We start from the raw sequence: 27745 nt of genomic DNA, 5'->3' as shown, positions 1-27745 counted from the left end.
AATTCCATTCCACCTGTAGAGAATTAAGAGAATTAAGTACTTGATTTTACTCGTTTTACTCTATATTTACATTAGACTATCGTTTTGTGGATACTTTCTTGGATTTTTCTAGTTAATTAAGTTTCCACTGTCCGCTGAGCAATAGCACAGCAGGTAGGGCGTTTGCCTTGTACGCAGCCAACTGGGGTTTGATTCCTCCATCCCTCTCGGAGAGCCCAGCAAGCTATCGAGAGTATCCCGCCCGCATGGCAGAGCCTGGCAAGCTCCCTGTGGCGTATTCGATATGCCAAAAACAGTAACGACAAGTCTCACAATGGAGACTTTACTTGTTACTGGTGCCCGTTAATCGATGAACAACGGGAGGACAGTGCTACAATGCTACAGTGCAATTAAGTTGCCATCAAATCTTCCCTTGTTATAGACTTTGGGGACAGGGTCCCAGCGGTATTTGGGGGCCATGTGGGCACTGGGCAATGTGCAGCTCTTGCCCTCAGCCCACTGATCTCTCTTCCAACCCTGACAACAGACTTTTAGTTACAGGTATATCGATTTTGTTAAAATCTTTCACATGAGAGGCGTTTTCTTCCATTTGATTTGGGTTTGGTCCTTAGGTCCTCAGGAGGTCCTCCTGGTTCAGTGCTTGGGGACCCGGTGCTACTGGGAGTCAACCCCAGGCCACCAGCCTACCAAGCCTGCCCTTCAGCCTTTCCTGCCAGCTCTCGGGTCCCACATGGGAGTTTTAAGTAACAAAGTAGCAGAGATAAGTTAATGGAATTGGAAGTAAATCTGATGACCTTTTGATTGTAATCCAAGCGTTCTTTCCATAATGCTGAGGATTCCAAGCCCCGCTTACAGCTGACTGAGCGCAGCTGCGGCTCACATGGGCTGCATGTGCTGTGGGAGAGGAGGAGTGGAGGGTGGGGCCTGCCACTCAGGATCCCAGGTGGGACCATTCCAGCTGGGGAGGGGCCTTTGGGTGGTGGGTGGGGAGTTCTTGGGCACATGTAGAGCTTTTAGATCTCTCCATCCAGCAATCTAGGGAGGTGCCTTCAGAGGCGCCCTGCAGCCTTCGGGCCTCTTACCCAGGGAAGAGGAACCCAAATCAGCAGCGTGAGTGACTGTGTCCTGGGTTCAAGCCCTGGTTCGCAGCATCAGCCCCATGCCTTCCTCTCTGGCACTGCGGCCTCCAGGCCTCTTCATCTGACCAGTAATCTCAGGGACTGGGGCTGCCAGGGAGGGAGCGAGCGCCTGGCCCCACTCCTGGACTCCCGGCCCCTCCTGGGAGGGCATCTGGGCCATGTCGTTGTCTGGAATCCTCCAGAGACTGCACATGGGGCTTCAATAAGAGATCTTGGGCCAACAAAAATGTCACATTTCTTCACTTTTGGCAGCGATCCCAGCTCCTCAGCTTGGAAACACCATTTATCCCTTGCTGAACAGACACTTCATTTGGCCATTATTTTGGTTTCCAATTAATAAATTACAGGAGAACAAATTAACTTCACTTATCACTTGGAGCTCAGTGGATGAAATCTTTCAAAGTGTGGGGAACCTGGGGTGAGAATGGAGAAAAGTTGGAGGGTCCCTGAGCTCGTGCCTGTTGGATATGAACAGACTGAACAGCTGTAGGCTTAAGACTCCCCAAGGAAAGCCAAAGAGGGTCAGGGCACCCCCATTCCCCACCCTGTGAGCCCCCCCACGACGCGGGTGTGAGGACAGAGAGGTGCACCCTGAAGCTCGTGTGGCTTGACAAGAGTCCAGAGTGATGTGAGTGGTTTGGTTCCAGCGTGGTTCAGATCTTTACAGCATGCCGCCGACCCCCGCCCCCCCCCCCCCATGGCAGGCAGCAGCCGGCAGCCCCTTCTGCAAGGTCCAGCCCTGGGGAACTTGCAGCAGGCTGGAAGAGCAGAGACAGGCGGCCCCGAGAAAGCTCTTCAGTTCCCTGCGTGTGGATCCTGCCTCAGCCAGCTGTCCTGCCTGTGGTGCTAGAAAGGAAGTAGACCCTGCATCCACAGTGCTGGACACGGCCACCCAAGGTTTGTCACCGCTGCTGGCCATCCAGAGGAAGAGAAATTTACGAGAGGTGGGGCGGGAGCAATAGCACAGCAGGTAGGGCGTTTGCCTTGCACGCGTCCAACCCGGGTTCGATTCCCAGCATCTCATATGGCCCCCTGAGCACCGCCAGGGGTAATTCCTGAGCGCAGAGCCAGGAGTAACCTCTGTGCATTGCCAGGTGTGACCCAATAAAGCAATTAAAAAATAAATTTAAAAAAAAAGAAAGAAATTTACAAGAGCCAGAGCTTTTTTTTTTTACCAAACAGATTTTGGGCGGTGGGGGCACACCTGTAGCACTCAGGATTGACTCCTGACTCTGTGCTCAGGAGACCCTGTACAACGCCAGGGGATGAATCCAGGTCAGCCATACGCGAGGTGGGTGTCTGCCTGCTGGAATCTCTCTCCAGCCTGTGTTTTTCCAATTTCAGCCAAGGGTTAAAAGTTCAAAACCCGGTCTGGCTGACGGCGAGTACAGGTTGAGGGATATCCCCCTGCTCCTCAGCAGCAGTCAGGGTGTGTGTGTGTGTGTGTGTGTGTGTGTGTGTGTGGAGTTTGTAATCAAAAAGTCAGATGGGGGGGCGCAGAGTGCTAGTACAGCGAATAGAGCATTTGCCTTGCACCCGACCAACTTGGGTTCGATCCCTGGCATCCCATATAGTCCCCCAAGCACCGCCAGAAGTAAGTCCTGAGTGCAGAGCCCTGAGTATCGCTAAGTGTGACCCAAAAAGAAAAAAAAATTAAGAGGGCCTGGGTGTGTGGGTCATTCCCCAGCAGTGCAACAAACAACAATAAACTGTTAAAAAAAAAGTGAGATGGGAAATACTAGGGTGATAGTACAGCACGTAGGGCATTTGCCTTGCACACAGCTGACCAGGTTCAATCCCCGCATACCATCTGGTCCCCTGAGTACCTCTAAGAATAATTCCTGTGTGCAGCGCCAGGAATAACCCCTGAGCATCACCAGGTGTAGCCCACAAACGAAACCCAAAAAGTCAGCTTGGCTTGCCCTGGGGAATGTGTAGGCTGGGTATTGTGTAGCCTCAAGGCCCCACATGTTGGCACTTTACAGGTTGGGCTGGTGCGTTGGGAGAAGGCCCCGGCGCTGCGCAGGCTGTGCGAGCTGGCGCTGCTGAAAGCGTTGCTCGGAGCCAAGCACTGTTCTAATGGCTTCACTCTAACCAGCTCATTCGTCACTCAGCCGTGCACCCAGCCCCCAGCCCGTGCCCCCGCACAGCTGGCCCAGGTGCTGGCCACTGCACTGGGCCGGGTGCAAGCCTGGCCTGGGGGGGTGGACTTCTCCAGAAGCTACACAGCGGCAGGAAACCCCTGAGAGTTCCTCCTCTGCCCTTTAGCCGAATTTTACTGACAACAAGCAAAAAGAGTGAGGTTCTAGTATTCTAGTAACAGTGAAAGTGGCCAAATGTCTTGGCCCTGGGATTCCCAGGGTGGGGGCCAACCCCATCACCCCGCCTTCCTGTGGCTCAGGTGTCCCCTTAGTGACACCCAACCCATCTTTCTAGCGGGGAAGAATGGAGATGAAATGGGAGCAGAGGGTCCAAGAAGCTGGAGCCAAGTGCTAAGACCATCCCCCCCCCCCCAGTGAAGCAAATATAAATGGAAACTCGGAGACTCTGATTCATTTACCCAACATGACTCATGTTCTGCTAAGGCTTCCGCGAACAATATGTTCACAGTCTGATTTAATTATAGCCTCCACTTGAATCTCCCCTCCGGAGCGCCCCCAGTCCCCACTATCCCAGCCCGAGCTACATGTGCCCCGGTTCACAGAACCGCAGAAGACCTGCGCCTGCTCCTGCCCGCCCTCCACCCCCCCCCCCCGCCCCCCAAAGCTGGCTGCTCAGTGGACACACTGAGATTTGCCCCTGGGCTTCCCTCCCTGCGAAGGCTAGAGCTGACGTTCCTGAGGGATGTTTGGAGAGAGGGGGAGAAGGAGGAAAGGAGGGGGCGGGAAGAGGGAAGGAATATGAGAGAGAGAGAGAGAAAGAGAGAGAGAGAGAGAGAAGGAGGGGGAAAGAGCAAGGGAGAGGGAGGGAACTAGAGACAGAGGGAGAAAGGGGGAGGGAGGAGGAGAGGGTGAGAGGGAGAAAGACACAGAGAGCAAAGGAGGAGAGAGGAGAGAGGGAGGGAGAGAAAGGAAGAGAGTGGGGAGAGAGAAGGATGGAGAAGAGAGGGGAGAGAGGGCTGGGGAGAGAGAGACAGAGAGGAGAGGGCAGGAGAGGGGGGAGGCAAGAGAGAGGAGGCAAGGGTGGGGGGAGGGCAGGGTGGGGGCGGGGTGGGGGAGAAAGGAGAGAGGGAGAGGAAGGGGGAGCAAGGGGGGAAGGGGAAAGAGAGGGACAGGACTTGGGGGATGGAGGGAAACTAAGGGTCATTTCCCCCATCTGAGAAGGCTGCTTTGGAGGGACTCAAGTACGCCCTCAGCTCAGTGGCTCAAACCGCAGTGCTCTGCTCTGCAAAGCCCGAAGCCTGAGTGGCACCTCCGAGCTGGTGCCCTCCTTCCTGCCATTCTGCTAGAGTCACCACACCGGCTCACCACAGGGCAGCCAAGGAATCACAGCGCCCCAGCGCACAGGAAGCCAGGTAATGAGCTGTGCTGTGGTGCCCACACGTCCGGTGTCCCGTCCCGTTAGTGTCTAGAGCACGCTGCTACAGGAAACGTCTCCCTACTTCAGTGCAGACTCCCGCTGAGCCGCTGAAGCTTCTTCGATTTGCTTACTCCGGGGACAATGGAAGGCATGCATCTCCCGCCCTCGAGGGACTGCGAACCTGGACAAACAACTAGAACTTTGCAGCCCGTGTTTCTTGTCCTGCGAAATGACAGTGACCACTGCCTCAGGTTCAGGCAGATGGAAACAGCTGATGCTGGGCCCAGGGCCCGCGCTAGATGCAGTGACATGCTTGGTGGCCGCCCATATCCCTTTTGTCAGCGGTGAACCCTGATACTATCTCTTCAGCCCTTCTCTGTTTTCTCGAATAACTTGGACAGCACTTGATCTATTTTGTTATTTTTTCAAAAAAAAGAAACCAACTTGGGCCATGTTATCACACTTGTATCTTTCTTTGCTAATCGATAATCCATGCATGTTCTTGTGATGGACCTTCATTGCTTTTTCTCTAATTTCTTAAAATGAGAACTTGGTTTTTTCATCTCGAAGCTCACATTTTTACTAACATGTCTGTCAGGCATTGCCTTCAAATTCCTGATGATTTTTTCCTATCTCTCAAAGGCTTTGAGAGGTTTCATTTTATTCTAGGTATTTTACATTTCATATTCTTGCCTATTATCTTTTTAGCATTTTTTAAAACTTTCCGAACGCAGTGGGATTATTTACCACTGTAAAGGTCAGAGATCACGTTCTGTAGAACTTTTTTTGAAATCCGTTTCCTTTCTAGCTGAGTATTTATAATCAGAATTGTAAGGCTCTGAGGGTGCCCCGGGAATTCAAGTGTGCACACAGTATCGATGGGTTCAGGAGGTCAAGGTTGCTCACTGTTGTCACTCAGACCTCTGTGTCTTTGATGTTTGACTCCACTGATCTCTGATCTGTCAATAGAGAAGGAATGTGCTGAGTTTCTCCACCAGGCGATGAGTTCTGGATGTTCGAGTCCATGTTTGGAGTCATTGGACTGAGTGGGCATGTGTTTCCGGTGACAGTCTCTTCTCCAGGAAGTGAATAGAGTCGGTGCGGTTCCATTTTCAAGACGAAGCATTGAACTCAAAGTGGAAAACGAGTGGCAGCGTTAATGTAGGCAGGAGGTTAAATAGGAAAGGGTCCCCATGGCAGTCAGAGTTATTCCTGGGAAATAAGAAAATTAGTTCCTGGGAAATAATAAAACCAATAACCCTGAGGGAACTAAGGCCTGAGAAGGCCTCAGCTGGTGCCAACAGGCTGGTGGGGGAGGGAGAGGGAGGAGGACTTTTGACCACTCCCAACTCTACCCCTTTGGCAGCCACCCTAGCAAGGAAGTCTTATCTAGCTAGAAAGCCTCACCAAGCTAGAAAGCCTCACTTGGGGTAGCTAGGGAAAAACCCTCTAAAAGCTACCTTGAACAAAGGAAGGGTGCGCATATACTGCCGGAGCCCATGTGCTGCTTGTGCCCACATGGGTGGAGCACATGTGTCACCTGGACACTTGTGTTGCCCGCATCTCCCCTCTTGAGATGTGTACTGTGGCTCTCTCCATCTCTGGAGAAGTCTGCGTTCTCCCTGGAACGTGTTTCTCTCTCTCTCTCTCTCTCTCTCTCTCTCTCTCTCAATTTTTCTCAGGGGTTACTCCTGGCTTTGCACACAGATATTACTCCTGGCGGTGCTCAAGGAACCATATGGGATGCTGGGAATCAAACCCGGGTCGGCTGTGTGCAAGGCAAACGCCCTACCCGCTGGACTATTGCTCCAGCACCCCACCCATCTCTCTCACTAATTTCCCTCCTTCCTAAAAGCCTGCAAATAAAAGCTGTTTTTACTTCACTGCTTTTTAAAATACACTTCCTGAAATTCTTTTCTGTGAGACAGGACAGGGTACCCAGTAACCCTGGATAAGGCCTAGGATTGACTTTCCTTTACTGTGAAGAGCAATTTCTCACCTCAGCCTGAGTCTGTAGCTCCCGGAGAACTTGGGTGGTGAGGATCAACTCCTGTGCTAAGAAGACCAAGTGCACATCAGGTGTGGCTTGATGACCACCTGCTGGGGCTGGTGGGCTCCTGACCTGTGCTGTGCAGGGGCTCATCCATAGATTTTATCAGTCCTAGCCTTCCCAGCCGGTCCCAGAGTGGAAGAGATGGATTGGGAGTAAGTGACCATTTCGCTCCTCTTCATTTCACATAAGCCACCCGTGGGGGCCCACCGACTTCAGTGTGACTACATACTGACTCACTGACTAATGGAGTGTTTGAAGAATTGGGACTTTAGGGGGTCACTGGAGATACTGCCTACAGGCTAGAAAGCACATACTCCAGGAAAGGAGAACAAAGTGGCGTGAAGGCAACCCAAGACTGCCTCTAAAAACATCAACCAATTCCAATAGGTGCCTGCAATTAAATGACTAAATAAAATTTAAGTGACATCGGAAGATGGTGCACCAGGTGTACTCAGGCAGTGGGGAACCGGAAGTGGTCTTCGCCTCTTACCCTCATGAAACCCTTCCATCCTGCTTGTGGCTTTCTTTCTGAGTCTTGGACCTGCGGGGCAGCACTAGTCCCACTTTGGTGACATCTCCCCAAGAGCCTTTTTTATCATTTCCCCTCCAACTTCCAGTCCTGTGCTGATAGATAACCAGCCCATCTTTGTCTTAGTCCCATTTGTCAATGTTTCCACTGAAACGGCGAGGCTTGCCCATTTGACCATTGATCATAGGCAAGATGCTTCTAAGGGCTTCCCCCGTCTGTGTCTTGGCATTTACCTAATGGCAGAAGGTGGTTAGCATTGTTGGTGTGGTGCAAGAGTGAGCTGGGGGTGGACAGAGAGAGACAGCTCAGGATAGGACAGTGAGTTTATTAGAAGCTCAACACTGAGGACCTCAAGTCAGAAGAGAAAGAGACTAGAAGCCCTGTTTGCTGAGAGGGTCACTCTTAGATTCTCTAAAGGTGGGCTACAATCTACGTATGTTGTTATCAGTGAAACAGGGGAGACACAGCAGAAGAAAAACAATCAATGCATCGACCCCACAAGGTGTGGCCTTCAGGGGCTCAAAAGGAAAAAGTGTCGGTGTGTCTCACCCATGTTGGTGTGGCCTTCAGTTTTCATCTCCTGGGCGCTCCCATTTTAGTATGTCAAGCCCAGTGTGCTCCCATCACTGTGGTGAACTGGTTGATTGGGGTCACAAAAGGAGTGCTTCTCCCTCCCTTCTCTTGTTTAACCTAGGGGTCTGTTTCACTTTCCCAGTCCCATCACATTTTCTTAATTTTTGTTGTCACTGTCCTCCCGTTGTTCATCGATTTTGTTCAAGCGGGCCCAGTAACATTGTGAGACTTGTTACTATATTTGGCATATCGAATACATCACGGGTAGCTTGCCAAGCTTTGCCCTGTGGGTGAGATACTCTCAGTAGCTTGCCGGGCTCTCCGAGAGGGGCAGAGGAATAGAACTCGGGTTGGCTATGTCAGCCGCGTGCAAGACACACGCTCTACCCACTATACTATTGCTCCAGCCCTAATTTTCATTAAAGTTTCATAATTCTCATTACATACAGCTTCTTATTTGTCATTACAGTTGGCAGTGCCGGGGACTCAGTGAGCAAGGCATTGCTGGGCGTTTGAGCCCGTTTTTGGAGTTACTGGATTGAGTGTATTCATGTTTCAGGCAGAAATCTCTTCCAAGGGAAGTGAACCACCTTAGCAATTAAGTCAGTAACAGCCCTTGAACGCCAAGGGCCCTGGGGACAAGCACCAGAGGCTTCAAGGGAACAGGATGGAGGTGGAGACTGTGGGCCTCAGGCTTAGGGCAGACTTGAGGTGTCCCAGTCAACAGCTTCTGGCTTCTTCCTCCGGAAAAAAGACTCCACCTCTGTGTCAGGTCTTTGAGAAAAGACACCAGGCACATTCCCTCAGGCCCACAAGAGCTCTAGATTCAGCACTTCAATGGTTTTATTTATTTATTTATTTTGCTTTTTGGGTCACACCTGGCGATGGATAGGAGTTACTCCTGGCTCTGCACTCAGGAGTTACTCCTGGCAGTGCTCAGGGGACCATATGGGATGCTGGGAATCGAACCCGGGTCGGCCAAGTTCAAGGCAAACGCCCTACCCGCTGTGCTATCTCTCCAGCCCCGCTTCAATGGTTTTAAAGTGCTTCTGTTATCCCTATTATCTCTGCCAGCAAAGGATCTCAGACTGGCACCTGGGCCATCGGAGGTGAGGGACAGTCAGCCAGTGCCTGTAGTGGGCTGGGACCCAGAAGAAATGGGAGGGAGAGAGGGAGGCTGGGGAGAGGGGGAGCGGGAGAGAAACTCCAGAAGGAAGCTCCTCCTGGAAGCCCAAAGCAGAAAAAGCAGCCCGCGGTGCTGAGACCCTGCTGCAGCGGGTGGCAACAGCGCCCCTGGTGGACATGGTGGCATCGCCCTCGAGCCTGTTTCATCTTTTCCGCTCAGCCTCTCAAGCCTGAGTGATACCGCTGCATCTCTAAGTCCCAGGGATCCACGTTTCCATTGAAGTGCAGACTACTGTCCATTTCACTCTGCACACTCTCAGAAGGGTCTCTCAGACAGGAGGGGCGTGCACATAAAACCCCCTACTCTTGTCAAGAGTTTGGCAGTTTCCAAAGCTCTAAGCACATCTCTGCCCATCTGGAGGGGTTCTTGCAAGAGCAGTGCAGGGGGTTCCCATGGGGTGCTAAGAGCCACCCAGGAATCAGAGTGTGGGGGCCCGGGAGACCCCGGGAGCACAGCCTGGCTTGCCATACATTGCCCTCCTTGGCCGTGGACCACCCTCTGCCCTTTGCTTTTTCTCCCCTGGCCTCGCACCCAGAGCTTGTGCAAAGCAGAAAAACAAGTCCACTGCGGTGCGTTTGTAAAGGAGACACCCCAATCTTTGCCCATCACATCTGGCTGAACAGTCTGGGAATCCGGGAGGGTTGAGGAAATGTTCCTGCTTCTGGTGTCAGGGCTGTCTGGGGGTGGGGGGCGGGGCTTGAGCTCTGGGCCCAATCTTCATCCACCTCCATCCTGCCGCAGCTGGTGAGACAAGACTCTCCTCAGGGACCTCGGCGACCCTCCCATTGGCCCAATCTTCCCCCATCTCTATTTGCGTGCTCTTCACTCTCACATTTGCTGCTCCTAGACCAGTCTTCTAGAAAGTTCCCCTGACCAGCACCTTGGAGACGGGAGCTGCTCCCTTCCTCCCCAGAATGACTCACTCCATCACTTCCTTGCTAGCTTTCCATTGTGCTCTTTTGAAGTCCCAAAAAAGAAATGTGTCAAATTTAAAACTCGGCACAGCACATCTATTTCAAGTGCAGAGGAAGCAGCCTTTGGGCTGACTGGAGACCCCGAAGCCTTCTCAGGAGTGGGGTTTTCGAGGGCTCGGACTTGGAAAGGCACCAGGCAAGGTCTAGTCACATCCATGCTGGGAACAAAGACTCAGCCCTGGCTTCTTTGTGGGACCCCCTTACCTTGTACAGGAAGAAAAACCCTGTGTGGGGGCTGAGGGCAGGATGTTGGCTTCAAAATGGCCTGAGAACCTCATGGGGCTTCAGTTCTGTGACGGGGTCGGGGGTGCTGGAGATTAAAAAAATTTTTTTCTTTGCTTTTTTGGGTCACACCCGAAATGCACAGGGGTTACTCCTGGCTGATGCACTCAGGAATTACTCCTGGCAGTGCTCGGGGACCATATGGGATGCTGGGAATCAAACCCGCATTGACCACGTACAAGGCAAACGTCCTACCTGCTGAGCTATTGCTCCAGCCCTAAATTCTTTATTCACTCATGCCCCCCCCCCCCCAGTTTTAGTTCTTTCCCTAAACAGCAGCAAGACTGCTGAGTTTCTCAGAACGGGTGCAACAAAGGTAAATAATTCTGGACACCTGTGCCCTTTATTCCTTCTCCCCCTCCCCCAAGATGCTGTCCCTTCAAGCGCTGTGTGCTGGAACCTTCTCTCCTGTCCTTTAACTATAGGCCTCATTCCCAGCTTCTTTTCAGAGCAGAGCTCTGGGGTGCGAGAGATCTCAAGCCATAGAACACACATCGACCAAGCCCCATGAGTCTGCTTCCGGAACTGGACGTGGTCCTGATCAAAAATAAGACAAAACTAAAACCCAAATCCAGCAAACCTCTCCAGAAGGGTTGACATTGTGTCACAGTGTTCAAATCATCTCCCCCCAGTCGCTTGGGAGGAAGGCAAAGTCTAATCTCCTCTTGCCTCCCCCCCTTCTCCCCCCTCTCCTCCCCCTCTCTTCCCCCCTCCTCCCCACACACCACCTCCAGCGTCTTCTGTCCTCACTGTTATTGGCCAAGTATTTCCCAGGGTAATAAAGGCCTCGGGCTTTTGCTCTGACTTTCCCTTCTACCCAGGGAAAGTTCTTCCCAGGCCACTGCTTGGCTCAGGCCCTAAGGTAACCCTGCCTTTAAAAAGTTTATTTTTAATTGGGTTTTTGGGTCACACCCAATGGTGCACAGGATCTAGTCCAGGCTCTGTGCTCAGCAGTGACCCCTGGTGGCACCGGGGACCCTGCTTAGAGCCTGGCTGGAACTGTGGGCGGGGAAGGGTTCGGGGCTTCCCCCAAGGCCTTTTGCACTGTTTCTCCAGCCCCCAAGGGACCCCTCCCTTAGCAGAACCCCCTCTAGAACCCCACAGACATTGCCCCCCACCTCTCTGCCTTCTTATTTTTTTCTTTTAGGGTCACATTCAGCGATACACAGGGCAGATATACTCCTGGCTCTGCACTCAGGAATTACTCCTGGCGGTGCTCGGGGGACCATATGGGATGCTGGGAATCGAACTTGGGTCGGCCATGTGCAAGGCAAATGCCCTACCCACTGTGCTATCACTCCAGCCCCCTTCCTACCTTCTTCTGCTTTCTTCTTGGCTGTGGCTCTCACGCGGCCTGGTGCGGCACGCATCTGAGTACGTGTTTGCTTACAGCCTGGAGAGGCATTAGGCTTCCCCAGCTCGGCCTCTCTTCCTCCTGGGCCTTGACCACTGCCCCTCTCCCTGATGTGGAGGACACAGGCTCTTCCACATGACCTCCCTGCATCCCTCTCAGCTCCAGCTGCTGCTTTTCTGGCAAGTCTTCGCTGGTCCCAGTGCCCAGAGTGATCCCTTCTCCCCACACTGAGCCTTTCCTCATGACTTGTGCCACGTACTTTCCCTCCCAGGGCTGACTGCCACAAATGAGCACTGGCAGTGCCAAACTGATCTCCAGCCTCCCGGGGGGGGGGGGGGGGACAAGGAGGGGAGGGAGACATGCATGGACACATGTGTGTGCTCATATGTGTACCCCAGGCTGCCGAGTGGTGGCAGCTCTGACGGTTGTGGTCAAGATTCCCCAGCAGGGCTGTATCTGGTGGTGGTGGGGAGGGTCTGGCGGTGGCAGGGGTCCCCGGGGCTAAAGAGGCAAAGGCGAGGCCGAAGGAGCCCTCACCTGTCTCCCTGTGTGCAGCCTGAGAGGCCAGAGGTGCTGGCACAGCCTTGGGGACAGATCCCGGGGACAGCTGGGGGTAATTATTCACCCCGGCAGGAGAGGCTTAATCCTCGGATCTGTTCCAAGTCGTTCTTTTTAAATCCCCCAGCTGGCTAAAGACTTAGAAGGGAAGATGTGACAGCCATTTGCGTCTTGTCCCAGATGGGCTGCCACTCAGAGTCCAGGAAAAGGCCGATGGGGCAGGGCTGCTGGGTGGGGTGGCAAAGCAGGCCGTGTAGTCATACTCCTGCCAAAGCGCACCCCTCCGCTGCCCAGAGGGACCCCGGGAGGTCCCGCACTTCCTGGCAGTTCCCTGTTTCCCTCCTCCCAGAAGCGTGTCCTTCCGCAAAGGACAAACACAAGATCAGTTCCCATGGCAAAGCCCTGCTAATGCTGTGGGGGGCTCTCGGGTCCGTTCTCTTCCGGGCTTTAGAGACGCCTAGTTTAGCTCGCTTGGCTTCGGGACTCCCTTCCTGGCTCTGGGGGACCCCCTCCCATGTGACGAAGCCAACCCCACCTGCGCTTAGAAGCAGGAGCTCTCAGATACCCGTCTTCCCCTCTGCCACCACATGTCCCCACGAAGATGGATGCCACACACCTGGGGTGCCAGGCAGAGGTGTGAGGCGAAGCCTCTGCGCCTCGTTTTAAAAGAGCAGCGGCGCTAAGACGGAATCAGTGACAGTGACTCATGCTAGTGACATCTGCGGGGCCGGGGGGAGCCCGGGAACCCCTAGGGGCAGACCCGGACTGTAGTGAGGACGTGACTTAGCCAAGCTCCTGTCGGGCACCAGCGGAGAGCAGAGCCAGTGTCGGGGATGTCTCTGTGGCAAGTGTCCCGTGGGTGGCACTAGCGGGAGGGGACCAATGGGCGGCCTCACTGCTGGGAGACGAGTGCAGCTGCCCAGGCGGCGGGGTGGAGCAGGTTGGCGGGCCTGGTAGGACAGCGGCGTGCCTTGGGGGCGGGGGGGGGGGGCCTGGCACAGAGGGGCGCCTTCCCAGCAGCCTCCAGGACAGCCCCTCGTGCTGGCACCGTGCCATGCCCGGCCCGCGGGAGGCCCACAGAAACGCTTTCCCAGCCATTCCTCTTTCGGAATCATCAGCACATTGCAGTGAGGCAGAGGGCGAATCACATGACTTCGGAGTTCATTGGTTCCAACGATTCCCCTCTAAGAAGGCGTTGGTGCCAGAATGGCACATATGTTCCTTCAAAAAACACACAGTTGCTGGGGGGATGGAACTTTCCCCTCTCCCAAACCATCCCCGCGTCCGGGCATTGGGCTCTGAAGCACTTTCTGCCTCTTGGTGGCTGGCAGGAGGCCACGGGGGGGAGGCGGGGTGGGGGGGTGAGAGGGTGGCCGTGGGCACTGCTTTCCCTCCGGAGCAGGCTGTGGTGGCCACGACCAGGGAACAGCAGGCCTAGGGGAGTGGTGTGGTGCAGAGCAGCTGAACAGATGGCTTTGAAAGCCAAGTGGCAATTGGCAAGGTCAGGACGCTGAGAGGGGACACTGCTGACCTTTGCTGAGGAAGCCAACCTCTCAGTCAAGATCCCCTCCCCCCCGCTCCCAGGCTTCCTGGCGCTTCCCCTCACGGCCCCCAGGTCTGGGCACCCTCTGTGCAGGCAGCTAATATCTTCTGTCTCTCCCTCCCTCGTGGACCCCTCAGAGGAGCTGCAAAACCTCCAGTTGACAGCCCTGACAGTCCAGCCCCCGAGCCCCTGTCCTGACCAGGACAGCCTGGCCTGGTCCCCCTGCCTTGTCCAGGGTGTCATCTGACACATCCAGCTTCCTGTGATAGGGAACCCCTCGTGCTCTACCAGCCATAGGCAGGGCGGGGTTCCTCCCACACCAGTCTATAGGCCTCTCGCCCATTCTACAGATGGACAAATAGAGGCACACAGAGCCTCAGTAACTGTGCCGGGGTGTGTTGGTGGGGGATGTGGAAGGACGGCTGTTCTATTGGTTGGATTCACCTGGGCCCTACTGCTGGGAGGGGGCTTGGAAAGAAATGTCTGTCCCTGGCAGAACCCCCTACACATACACACACACACACACACACACACACACACACACACACACACACACAGAGCCAGGTCCAAACTGGTTTCTGACTCCATCGTGGCGGAGGAGCCCTGTGGAAAGCTAGTTCTCAAGGCCCGGATGGTGGAAAGACAGAGCCTCTTACCCCCCACCCCTTACCCCAATCTGTTCCTCTGCTCTGCGTGGGCCTCAGCTGCTTGCACAAGGGATCAGCCCTCAGAAGCCTGTTCTCGTGCTTTGAAGCTGACAGCCTGGTGCCTGTGGAAATGTGGGGCTATTTCAGGCCTTCATTTGAAAGAGGTTTCAAAGGAGGGAATCAAAGCCTCGGCTGAACTGCTTATTGCGCTGCTTCTCCTGGTCGGCTTCTCGGTGGGTGAGCCTAGACACCGCATCTGCCGCTCTGCACGTCATCTGTAGGCAGGTGAACGTTCCGAATCGGTACCTGGCTCACTGCGGGTGGCTGAAGGGCTTCTGCAACCTTCTCCCCAGGAGCATCTAGGACTTGGAGACCTTTCTCGTAAGGCCCACCAGAGTCCATCATGACACCAAAAACAAGGGCATGGGAAAAGGCTGATGCCCAGCTTGGTCGACCTGGGCTCCCCCAGGGAGGAAACTGACTTCCTTGGGAAGAGGTGGAGGGGCTCTGTGATTGCTCTGCAGGAGATGGGGAGGCCTTTGGCACAGCAGGATACTGGGCTCTGTGCTCTGTGTCAGGAGCTACTGTAGGAGTCACCTACTTGTGCCAGCACACTGCAGAGCCGCACCTGGTCATGCCCCCTTGCTGGTGTCCCCACCTCACAGAAGTCTGCTATCTTTCATCCCTTTTGTGTCCCCAAAGGGTTCAGCTGGTACTGAAGGATCTAGGATCTGAGGAGAAAGGCCTTGGTGCTGGCATTCCTGAAAAAGCAGGTGAGAGGAAGGCGTGTGGGGTGCGCACTGAAGCAGGAATGCTGAAATTCTGGGGGCTTCTTCTGTCCCCAGCTTTCTGTGCTCAGCTAGGAAAGGTCGCTGCTTTCTAAGAATACAGCCCAGACAAAGGCAGAGTTGGGTTCTCAACTGTCTCCCAAGAGCACACAAAAGAATTTGTGGGTTTGGTTTGGGTTTGGTTTCCGGGTCATGCCCGCTGCTGTGCCATAAGGGGTGCGGAGAATCAGATCGGGGTGGCATGCATGTGAGGCAAGTGCCTTCCCCTGTCCTAGGGGCTCTCCACAGGCAGGCAAGGCTGTCTCAGCCTCAGAACAGGCTTCTAGAAAAGACAGTTCTGCCGGCAACGGATGCTGAGGGCGCTGAGCACCAAAAGTCCCCTACGTAGCATAGGGTTTCCTCCTTTGCAGCAATTTCTGCCTACCCAGCCAATGCGCATGTTTCAGTGACAGTGCTGTCACCAACGTCACCCTCACTCTCACCCAGCCAGTGCCCCCGTGGGCACCCAGGGGACTGATTGCTTTTCAAGGTGCTTCATGGCTAGAACTGTCCCCTTACCCTGGCCAAACAATGCCTGGAGGAAAGTCCATTCACCAGGACCCAAGCAAACAGGGGGGCCCTTCTACCATCAAGAATTGGAAGCTTCCACAGAGGGCTCACCACCGGCCCGCCCACCTCACTCAGAGCAGGGAGCACTGTGCACAAACATCTTCTCTTCCCGAGGGCCCTGGTGCTGCCCGGGTGGCCACTGAGAACTTCCACATACTCGTAACCTGCACCCGAAGTTTGACGACCCAGTTGTAAGGAGGTTGATTCCATCGCCATTCGTTTCCTTCTCAACTAGATACTGGAAGACATGGGCTTTAGATATACGGAACGAATAATCCCTAATTCATGGGCAGCCAGGATGAAGTCCTGGAGGACCACGGCTTACAGTTAACAGGGGCTCGATTTCCTACATCTTAGCAAGAGAGCATTCTGTCACCTGAACGTGGCTACGTCAGACAAACAGCCGACGGCCAAAGGAGTGAGGTACAAGGCCCGAGTCTGCAGAAAGACTCGCTCTATTTGGTTAACCGCTGGGTCCACAGACAGGCTGCACCTTGAGACACATCCGGTCCAGGCCCGCCCTCCTAGCCACTGCTTCTGGAAGCATCTTTGCATCCTTCAGCTGTGTCACAAGCTCATGGAGCCTGTTTTCATAACACGCTTGGAAGATCTGACTGAAGCTGGTGATTCGGTTCACTCTGCGTGCGAGATGCCAGAGTGAACTGGCAGACCCCAAACACAGTGACAGGGCCCCCGGGTGCCAGGAGCAGCTGCCGTTTCCTGGTGATGGGATGTGTTCGGGAGACACCACAGGGGACCGAGGGGAACGGCGCCAAGTTCCCGCAGAGGCTGGGGCAGATGAAAGACTCTGAGCACCGAGGCCCGAGCACCGAAGCCCTACTGCATGTGGCAGCCAGAGTTGGGCAGCAGTTCCTGCAAATGAGAGGCCACGGCCTTGGTCAGGTAGGTCATTGTCCCGTAAGCCCCACTTGGGGCGCTGTCGTAAAAGAAGTGGCAGATGCCCGTGGCTTGGTCTTTCTCCAGGGTCTCCGTGGCCCCCATGGATATCTGCAACACAAAAAGGCAGAGGCGAGGCATGAGCTTAGGGTGAGCATGGGTGCCCCCTGCCGCCAGGGACACCAGCACTCCTGCCTGCCCACCCGCCACCCACATCCCCACGCACTGCCCAGCTGGGGACTGGTCTCAGCTAGCTGGCAGGGGTGTGGACCGGTTGGTTTGGCGGACTTGGGGCCGAACATGCAGCCGGCAGACCCTCACAGAAATAGACCCGCCCATCCCCAAAGGCCCTGACATTTCCCAAGAAGCCTCTGTGCCATTTTCTAACCACATGGCTGACATTTCGGTGCCATCTGCTGTGGCATTTTCTGTGTTCGAGCTAGCCTTTCCCGTCGGATGCGAACTCTCCAGCCGAGGCAGGGACAGGAGGGCCGCCCCGCCCCCACCTGGTCCTGCAGAAAGAGCTGGTTGGCCAAGTGCACGAGCTGGTCCACGTGGATGATGCCGCCGATGCTCTCCATGTCCGAGTCCGACAGCAGTGCCAGCACCAGGATTGCCTCCACCAGCAGCTGCCGGTACTCGGGCTGTGGCACTCGGTTCAGCACCGATTCCACGTGCACAGCGAACTTGATTTCCTGCGGGGTCATCTGTGGAGACGTAGAGGAGGGGAGTGGGGTGGGGAGTGGGGTGGGGAGTGGGCACTGGACACCACCTTGGCCCCAGTGCTGACTACGGCGCTGAGGCCGGAACCCAGTGTGGCAGGAGAGGTGGGCTCTGGGGAGCACCTCTGTGTTAGTGGCCATTACGCCAAGTGGCAAGTAACTGTTTTGAGAAGCGTTGGGCGGGGAGTGGTCAGGCAGATGACTGAAGCTGCATGTGGTTGTGGCAGCTTTTGGTCTTTTACTGGGGAGTCTTAGAGAGGAAAGAGAAGGAAAAGGGGGGTGCCAATTCAGTGGGGGGAAAGGATACTCTGATTTGCTCTCCCGAAGCCTTGTGGGTAAGGCTGGAGACCTAGTACAGGGGTGAGGCACTCGCCTTGTTTGTGGCTGACTCCTGCTTGATCCCAGGCACGTCACACTTCGGGCCCCCTTGCACCCCTCGGCACCCCAACCCCCTCCCCAAACTGCCCTGTGGATCAAGGACCAGGTTGCAAAGCAGCCAACGTGACAAGAGGGGAACCCGCAGCGGGACTCTTGGGGTGTCCCATCATACCTCTCTTGTCGTCGAGGACAGCAGTACATAACCGTCAATGGACAGACCGTGGCACTGGGGACAGAACACACGTCAAGTTTCAGTCAGATCCTCCCCCTCCCCCCAGGTGCTGAGGCAGTGAGTGCGCGCGCACATGTGCATGCACGCATGCGCACCCTTGCTGCCTTGCGTGCCCACCTGCACGAGGGCAGGAACACGCCAGACTGTCAGTTATTTTTAGGGTGCGTGTGCGCACTGCCCACAGGCTGTTTTCCATGGAACAATTCTCGGGAACCAGCAGGCATCTTCCTGAGCACGAACAATGCCCCAGGGAGCACATTTCACTTGGCAGCCTGGCCAGGCGGCTGCAGGCCCCCTTTGGTGCTGTTCAGGGCTCCTGCCGGAGAAGTGATACTTTGGGGGCCTTTGCAGGCATCTATTTTGGAGATTTCTATAATAAGCACCAATCACAAAAGACTCGAGCACATGCACAGACACGCACATGCACACCCGTGCGTATAAATATCAAGCCGCTGCTCCCCCCAAGTGCTGCTTTTTCATAATAAAAGTGTCTCGGATGAAGCCAGTGGCAGTCCGGATGGCAGCGAGCGACGCCCGGGGAAGAGTGGGGAGAGCTTCGAGGAACAGTTTGTTCTCATCTAATTGGCAGCATTATCAAATCCCGGCGCCCTGGCTGGCAGCAGCCGCGCTACCTGTGCGCCCGGTGGGCTGAGGAGCGCCCGGGGGCGGGAACTCCCCAGGCGAGCGGGGGCAGCTGTACCCTGCAGTTTGCCAAGAAGAGGACGGTGCCTGGCTAGGACGGGTCTGCGTGTGCCCTGCCGATGATGAAATGTCTCTGGTTGCTTCTGTGCTGCGCTGCTTCACGCAGACCTACTGGCCCTCACGCTGAGGGGGGCGGGGGAGGGGATCCTGGAGAGAAGTACAAATAGACTAGGGACAGCGGAGGAGGGAGGGGGACGAGAGTGCAAGGGGGCAGCTGACTCATCCTTGGGAACAGGGGTGCCGGCGGGTTCTCCCACGCGCTTGGGGTGGGTGCGGGGTGGAATGAGGCTCAGGGGAGAAGACACTTGGGGGCTGTCGCCTGGCATCTGTCTATAGCACTGATACCTGAAGTGATGGGAACACTCCCCCCCAGGGAGCCTGCTCCGTGCAGGGGGCGCTGGCAGCTCCTAGGTTGGGGAGGGGGGGCCGTCATGTCTGGGGAGTGGCTTCTGGGGGTCACAGCTAATACCTTCCAGCATATTCTCAGGATGGCTGTCCCCAGAGGAGACTAGCAGCAGGTGCCTGGTCTGCCACAGCATTCCCCCACCCAAAGACCCAGGGTCGGGGGTGGGGGTCATGTGCTTCACAAGGGGGGTAGCCCACCACATTCTCCAAAACACATCCCAGCACTCACCTTCTGCAGGATCTCCCACACCTTCTGGTAGAAGCCCACAGGGACCCTGTTGATGGCCCCGTCCAGCCTTCTCCGCCGCAGCCACTGACCCTGCCGCTCCCCACTGCCCAGGTGATGGCCCCCTGAGTCCGTGGACGACGTGCCCGTTGGGGAAGATGGGGTGCTGGACCTCTGCAAGACAGACAGCCAGCCCGTCAGCTCCGAGCACACCCTGATTCTTCCCCAGCTGCACGTGGCCCTAATGCTTCCGCTCTCACGGCTCAGCCTGTCTGGGGGAAGAACTGGAGGCCGCTGTGGAAACCCCATAGGGCACATGTGCCTGCTGCCAAGTGTTTGGGGGCCAGGGCAGGGCACCCCAAGCCTGCCACCTGGTCTGATTGCAGAAGGATCTGGAGCTCTGGGAGCTGGGGAACCCCACCCGCCAGCTTTCCCCACCCTCAGACCCGACAGAGACCCTCCGTGCTGCTCTGCAGTGCCACAGACAAAGCCACACCAAGACTCGCATTCCGGAACTGGGGCAGAGAAAAGATGTTCCTACTGCCCATGCGGCCCCATCAATCTGCCTTCTGCTTTGCCTACTGGCGACACCATGTGCGTTTTGTCCTACTTTGGGCCAACAGCTGCCTCTGAAGCAGAACTCTGCTTGAAGGAAGCAGAGGGAGGTGTCACCTCCAGTCCAAGGTCTCCCTAGGGTAGGGCCAGTAGTTCTGCTTTGAATCTCAGGAGGGAGCACTTCTCAGAGGCTGAGGAGGCAGGTGGGGGGGGGTGTAGAGGTAGACCAGGCCCCAAAGTGGGGTTCACTCAGCGTGGGGGTAAGGCAACACTGATTGTCAACCCAAGCAGTAAAACTCCAGGCCAGTTGCTTCTCTGGGCCCTAAGCACTGGGGTGCTCCGGGTCGGGGTGGCCTGAATTTCTCCCTTCCTCATTATCTTCCTTCTGGCTGACGCACACGCCCATTTCTCCAATTTAAATGTAAGAGCTGAAAGCCAATCCAAAGGGTAATGCTGGGGCTCTCGTGGCAGAGCACATGCCTGGTACACGGGCACCTTTCCTGGCACTGCGGAGAGTGGAGCCACAGAAGATGACAGTGGTGATGGTGATGGAACAGACTCCCAGCGCTAATTATGCTCCCCGGGCATGCGTCTTCTATCTGCACTCCCCTTGACTTCATCGGATCTTATTTTGAAAGGGCTGTTTGGCTGGGTTATTCCATTGGGCTCATTACTGCCATTTAAATACAGCAGCAATTAGATACAAATAAAAGTAATTACTGCTGCACTCATCAATGACTCAGCTGGTTTCTCCTAGTTTCGGGAGGAAGATTCAGACTTGGCTCTGCAATTAGAACACTGCCTAGTCCTCCACTCAATCTGAGGCCCTGAGCCAAGCCAGGCTATATGGGTACACAGTGCTAATCACCGTGAGTGGGCAATGGCTCACCGTGTCTCAATAAAAAGGCCCGGAGCCAATGCCTCGAAGGTTCCAGAAGCTCTTGGGAATGAGTGAGGAGAGTGTTCCTCACCCACACCCCATTGAGGAACAGAATTTAAGATGGAAAATATAGCTCAGTCCAAGAATTTCTTGCTCTTCTCTCTTTCTTTCTTTTCTTTTCTTTTCTTTTCTTTTTTTTTTTTCATTTTAGGTCACACCCGGCATTGCGCAGGGATTACTCCTGGCTCATGCACTCAGGAATTGGTGGTATTTGGGGGCCCATATGTGATGCTGGTAATCAAACCTGGGTCAACCACATGCAAGGCAAATGCCCTACCCACTGTGCTATTGCTCCAGCCCCCTTTTTTCTCTTTCTTGACTGTGTTCAGTATGAGAGGGGAAACGCCAACTCATAGGCCCGCTCAAATCTCTGCAAGTTGGGGATGAGAGGAGAAACAGGGCCCGGAAGAGGCACAGACACCACCGACAAACAAGGAGGAAACTGAGTGGCCGGGGCTGGGACCCGTGATTTACCATGGATTTCGAGGAGTACATGCTGGTGGATGTGGCCTGGTTCACAGAAAAGAACTGCAAAACAAAGAGAATCTGTTTAGTCACATGCAGTGACACAGGAGGACACACACAGGACACACAGAGGAACACAGCAGCCTTGAAAGCCCCCCTGCCAAGGAGGTACAGAGGATGGGGGCAAAGAGTTGGTACCCCCACAAGCAGCAAACTGCCCAGAGTCCAGCCCAGGTGGAGGCTGGGCTGTGCCAGTTCCCTTAGGCCAAGGATTAAGTGCTTCTGGATCCTAGGGGTGTGCAGGGATCTCATCAAATCCTGGCCAGTTATTTTCCAAAGGCCCCAGGATGGAAACCAATCTGAGCGAAGTGAAAATCTACAGAGATTACCTCCAGCCAGAACCAGCAGCAGACCTTTGTTAAATGAGCAAATCATCTCAGCTGCTGACCCAAATTTGACCAAACCAGCGTTTCCTCATCTGACAATCTCTAGTGTACCCTTCACTTGCCTTGGGGGGAGGCACTGAGCACTCACATGTCCCATAGCATTGCCAAAGAGAATAGAAACGCAAAATGCATGGCAGCTCGAACGTTATCAACAGAGTGGAATGCATTTCCCAGGAATGAGTGGCCAAATACAAAACATGTGCTGGCTAATTGACTCTAACCCCATCGAAGAAAGAGGTGAACAGTCTTTGTTGTCAGAATATGCAAGGGTGGCCTTAAATGGAGGCGGAAGGAATCACCCATATTCCTTTATGTGATTGGTGGTCTGCCACCAGTCAAATTTAGATAAACCAAAGGGACGGTGCCACCGGTGCCACCGAGTGGTTGGCAAAGGAAGACGTTTCAGAGCTCTTTTCCTTACTAGGAAAAAGCACAAATTAGAGTGAGTTTTGCTTGCTTTGAATGTCTGCTGTACCCTGGGACAGCACAGAGAAGCCTCACTGCCATGTTTTTTCCATTCCATTGCATGACATTTTCGGTTTCCTCCTGTCTCTGACAGGGGAACATTAAATCATTAGGAGTGTGGCTCCAGTTTCCTGGAGGGAGGAAGGGGAGGAAGTATGTCACAAGGTGAAAGAAGTGAGATCCTTAAATCCTGTTCTTCCCAGCACTCATTGCCTGAGTGATCTGGAGGAAGGCAGGGCCGTGTTCTCCCTATTATACAGGAGTGCCTGTTCCATTGCACTTTGTAGACACTGGATTTCTGACACCACCACCACAAACCCCAAAGATAGCGATCTGCTGGAGGCTCAGATGATGGTTAGCAATACAGCATTTTCAAAGTAAAGCACATGCCTACATATCTATTTTAGCCATCATGCCAGTGCACATACAACAGGCTGATGTGGAACATCAACAGTATTTCTCAAGCATCAGGAAGCCGGAATCGGGGAGACTGGCTAGATGGCGACATCCATGTTACTGAGGTGGTCTGGAGCCAACTCTGTCGCATCGCCAAGGCATGCTTGCCTGTAATCAGTGACCCCAATTTGCATTTCTCTCTTTTGATTCTGTGCTTTGAACAGAAGCACCTGTGGAGGCTGAGCTGGGGACTGTGTCACCTGGCAGAAGGCATTCCTCACGGCGGAACGAGTGCAGCTCACAGCCCGCCACCACCTGCAGAGTCCCAGAGCCCAGCCTGACGCCTCACTTTCCTGGCCCGCTTTCCACATGCAAGCCCCAAAGCACGCAGCCAGCATGCAGCAAAGGGCAGACCCAGACAGACGTTTCACCTGGTCGTCAGCACTAAACCGTCTAGTGATCTGAAAGTGGAAACAAAGCAGCAGTGAACTAGACCCCGCTCGGCATCAAGGCACTGGGACTGGGAGGCCTGCAGTCCCGACGGGGAGTTCAATGAGGGGCATCAAGCAGGGAGCCGTGCGAGGCCCCCGGACAGCAGAAGGCCCCAAACACACGGCTCACTATCTAGCGTTCCCCCACTATCTCATTTGAAAGACACTTGTGACAAAAAGGACATCCGGTGACATTTTACCCTTTTTATTTGATTTCTTTTTCTTTTTTTTCTTTTTTTGGGGGGTCATACCCGGCGATGTTCAGGGGTTACTCCTGGCTCTGCACTCAGGAATTACTCCTAGCGGTGCTCAGGGGACCATATGGGATGCTGGGAATCAAACCCGGGTCGGCTGTGTGCAAGGCAAATGCCCTCCCCGCTGTGCTATGGCTCCAGCCCCCTTTTTACCCTTTTTAAAGGCTTGTGGGCCACTACAAGGAGCGGCTCTTAGCACCATAACCAAACACGCACAAGGGCCTTTTCCAGAATGTTCACAGAACAGGTTAAGAAGAGCATGTATGGCAGGGGCTGGAGAGATAGCACAGCGGGTAGGGCGTATGCCTTGCATGCGGCCGACCCGGGTGCGACTCACAGCATCCCATATGGTCCCCTGAGCACTGCCAGGAGTAACTCCTGAGTGCAGAGCCAGGAGTAACCCCTGTGCATCGCCAGGTGTGACCCAAAAAGCAAAAAAAAAAAAAAAAAAAAAAAAAAAAAAAAAAAAAGAAAAGAATAAGAGCACGTATGGGGCCAGAGCGATGGTACAGCAGGTAGGTGATTTGCCTTGCATGTGGCTGGCCCGGGTTCGATCCCTGGCATCCCATATGGTCCCCCAAGCACCGCTAGGAGTAATTCCTGAGTGCAGAACCAGGAGTAACCCCTGAGCATCGCTGGGTGTGACCCAAAGTAAGCAAAAAAAAAAAAAAGAGCACGTATGGCTCCCTTATATTTGGAGACGGGTGGGGGGAGGGAGGTGGGGGAGGGGGCTGGAAGGGGGTAGGGGGCCGTTCCGGTTCCTGTACAGAAGGGATCTGATGTCTTCCACACGGGATGGGCCGTGCCCTGCTTGCCCTGTGATTCTGTCACGGTTTGATATCTGAGGGGAGTCCCGGCCGCCAAGTCCCTGCAGCCTCTCACCTGCTTCATCTCACTCCTCAGCCTGCTAATGCCGCTTCTCTCCGTTTTGGTGACACCAGTGTGCCCCACCTCATGGATGGAGATGGCAGGGCTGGATGTGCACGAGTGGATAGGTCGCACTGGAGAGAAAACACACACACACACACACACACACACACGCGCGGCTCTTAGAAACGAACAGCATCTCCCGGAGGGTGAGCGGGGTGCCAAGCCTTGGCACACCCACAGGGCTGGCAACTCCATCCCAGTGGGTGTCGCCTCCAGCGGGTGGAGCAAGAGAGAAGGTCGCCCAAGCAGTGTGTGACACACACCTTTCTTCAGTAAACCAAATGTGGGGTTTTCGCTGTTTGTTTTTGCTCTGTCAGTCATCTAACCACGGCTCTGTTTTTATTTTTTTCCTACTTCATTTCCACACCACAGTTGACGAGTTGTTCATAGTCCAGCTGTTCCGGGCTTTCGGTGCTCCAAACCAGGGCTTTAAGTACTGTGCCCTACCACTGATCAACAGCCCCAGCCTGGGAAACCGGATGTTTATTTAAAAATCATGTTTACCTCTCCAAAAGCACAGCATCCGTGTAGAAAGAACGGAGCCCGCTCCATTCAGAAAGCCACAGTGGGTTGCAGACACAGCTCAATGGACTGAGCATATGCTTTGCATGAGCATATGCCATGCGTGTAGGGGACCTGGGTTCGATCTCCAGCACCACATGGTCCCCTTAGCACCACCAGTAGTCCCTGAGGCACTGAGCCCAGAGCAGTTCCTGAGCTCGACCAAGTGAGATCCAAAACCCAAAATAAAAAATCAGCATGGGGACCCAAGCAATAGTATAGCAGATAGGTTTCTTGCTTTGGACAGGCTGACCCGGGTTCAATCCCTGGCACACAGCACAGTCCCCTGAGTTCTACCAAGACTGATACCTGAGCACAGAGCCAGGAGTAACCTCTGAGCACCATAGGGTTTGGCTCCCTTCCATACAAACAAACAAAAATTCTTTCAGATATCTCAGGAATCTCGGGATATAATGTGAAATTCCACAGTGATTTGAGTTTTATAATTGATCAAAATGGAACAAAGAATAAGCAAGGAGCAATGTCCTATGGAAAAGAATAGGTCTCTTCTGGCCTGGTGTGCAAGGAAACAGACGTAGGGGTGCTTTCTTTCCTTTTCTAATTTTTTTTGGTTCTTGCTTTATGGGCCACACCCAGTAGTGCTCAAGGCTCATCCCTGGCTCTGTGCTCAGGGATCACTCCTGGTGGGACTAGGGGAACCATTATAGGATGCCGGGGCCCCCAGATCTGGGGTTTCTGAGCAACATCATTCTCTTCCTCAGTCCCCCAGGATCCTGGGGCTTTCCATTCAATAACACCTTTTCAGTAATTGCATACATCAAGTCTTGTGGCCCGTTTTAATGAGCAGAAGACTTTAAATATTTATCTTGAATATTTACATTTCAAGGATGGGGTACTCAAAAGAATAGAGTAGAACTTCTGGGAAAGGATCTTTCAGGAACAGAGCAAAGCTATCAAAGCACATCTGATTGTCTGCAGTTGGTCTGGGGTGCCGGCTGGTGCTCACTGGGGGGGGGGGGGAAACCAGTGAGTACCCAATGTCCTTCTTATTAAATAAACAGAATGACAGTCCACATCACATCTCTTGGCCTTGATGAAATAAATTCGCAAATGTATCTGCAAATCATTTCACTTTATTATGAGGAGGAGAAATGATAATTGCTTCAATTATAATTAGGGAGCATTTGAGAACAGAATTCTGCCAGGACTTGAGTGATTATATTTCCTAGTACTGCAAACAAGGTTCTGGTACAGATACCAATTGAATGAGTAATACAGGGACAAAATCAGCTCCATTAGCACAAAGGTACTGTGAGGTTGCAAGGCACACCCCCACACACAGGAAGGAGAAGGAGGGTTGCCTGGGAGAGTCTGTACCTAACCATTGTGGGCACACGGATGTCCAGAACGAACAGCCCTTTCAGCCCTGTACACAGGCCAGCTCACCCCCTCCTAATGCCGGGCACAAGGGGCCACCCATTGGCCTAAGCTGAGACATGCACAGCCTGCCACCCTCCGGAACCCCTGGCAGGGCTCTTGGAGCCCTATAGAAGAACCCATATGCCAAATGCTTCCATCTTGGACAGACAGCGCCATTCCTTAAGCTTCTGTTATCTTCCCACTTGCCATCACTGCTGTCAGACTTCACCTCACCCAGTGGTTTTCTACCTTCTTCTCCCCACTGCCCTAGGGGCTCAGCACCACCACCAGCCAGATGGCTATCAACTTTTAGCATACTGGCAGTAGTTTTCTGCTCTTGAAAACCACTGAACTAAAGGAAGCAGTTTCAGGGTCAAGGAGGTGGCTCAAAGCGTTGAACGCTTTCTTTCCTGCAGGAACCCCAGGTTCAATCGCAGCACTGCCTGCTTCCCAGAGCCAGGACTGACCCCTAAGAACCATGGCTCCAGCTAACAAGGCACGAGCAGATCCTCTACTCCCTTCCTCCCCTCAGAGGGAGACCAAGTTTTTACTTACTGCTTCTTTCAACACCAAATTCTTTCCCACTGAGAATATGGTGCAGGAGACTTTTCATATCGAAAGGGCTGAGGTTCATCAAGCTTTCCGAAGCTTCTTCTCCTAAAACCAACAACTTCGTGTAAGTGTCCCAGCCATGGGACTAGTGAAGATGGCAACAGGAGGGACTTAGGGGTAAAGAAATGGAAGATGCTGTGGTTGGTCTCCCTACTCCAGATGACCTCGCCTTAGGGCACTGTGACACCAATCTGGGCTGGTTCTCATTGTTGGTGATCCTGTGCACTTTCCTACCAAAGGCATGCTTTGGTGCGGTGGGACAGGCACACCCTACAGTGCTCAGGGGTTCCTCCTGTCTCTGCACTCAGGGATGACTTCTGGTAATACTTAGGGGACCATATGGGAAGCTGGGGAATGAACCCAGGTGAGCTGTGTGCAAGGCCTACCTGCTGCACTATCTCTCTAGCCCCTGCATGTTTTTTTTTTTAAAAATCTAATTTTTCCCTTAATTTTTAAAATTGATTGAGGTTCTGTGGTTGACTATTCATGCTGTGGTTTACTATACACTATACTATATAATATACTATATACTGTCTGTTCTCCCGTTGTTCATCGATTTGCTCAAGTGGGCCCAGTAACGTCTCCATTTTGAGACTTGTTACAGTGTTTGGCATATTGAATATGTAATGGGTAGGTTGCCAGGCTTTTCTGTGAGAGCAAGATACTCTCGGTAGCTTGCCAGGCTCTCCAAGAGGGGCGGAGGAATAGAACCCGGCTGGGCCGGACTGGCTGCACGCAAGGCAAACGCCCTACCACTGTGCTATACTATATAGTATATATTACATATAATATATTATTTACTATATAATATATTATGGGCTGGAGCGATAGCACAGAGGGTAGGGCGTCTGCCTTGCACGCAGCCAACATGGCCGACCCGAGTTCGATTCCTCCGCCCCTCTCGGAGAGCCCGGCAAGCTACCGAGAGTATTCG

The 27745-nt window shown here is 53.9% G+C and overlaps 1 protein-coding gene across 1 annotated transcript in view; it reads right to left on the bottom strand.

Moving 5' to 3' along the window:
- Window positions 1-16059: 16059 nt before the first annotated feature.
- PHKA2 (phosphorylase kinase regulatory subunit alpha 2) overlaps window positions 16060-27745 on the bottom strand; it is an 85957-nt gene continuing 74271 nt past the window's right edge. Inside the window, exons 26-33 of the mRNA XM_056131164.1 lie at window positions 26755-26856; window positions 24211-24329; window positions 23015-23044; window positions 21286-21339; window positions 19320-19490; window positions 17924-17977; window positions 17158-17358; window positions 16060-16762 (exon numbers count right to left, since the gene is read on the bottom strand). Of these exons, the coding sequence (XP_055987139.1) occupies window positions 16592-16762; window positions 17158-17358; window positions 17924-17977; window positions 19320-19490; window positions 21286-21339; window positions 23015-23044; window positions 24211-24329; window positions 26755-26856 (902 nt within the window). The 3' untranslated portion in view covers window positions 16060-16591. The remainder of the gene's footprint in view (window positions 16763-17157; window positions 17359-17923; window positions 17978-19319; window positions 19491-21285; window positions 21340-23014; window positions 23045-24210; window positions 24330-26754; window positions 26857-27745) is intronic.

The sequence above is a fragment of the Sorex fumeus genome, unplaced genomic scaffold (assembly GCF_029834395.1).
Source record: "Sorex fumeus unplaced genomic scaffold, SorFum_2.1 ptg000086l, whole genome shotgun sequence".
NCBI lineage: Eukaryota > Metazoa > Chordata > Mammalia > Eulipotyphla > Soricidae > Sorex > Sorex fumeus.
This window is presented reverse-complemented; position numbering and strand designations above follow the sequence as displayed.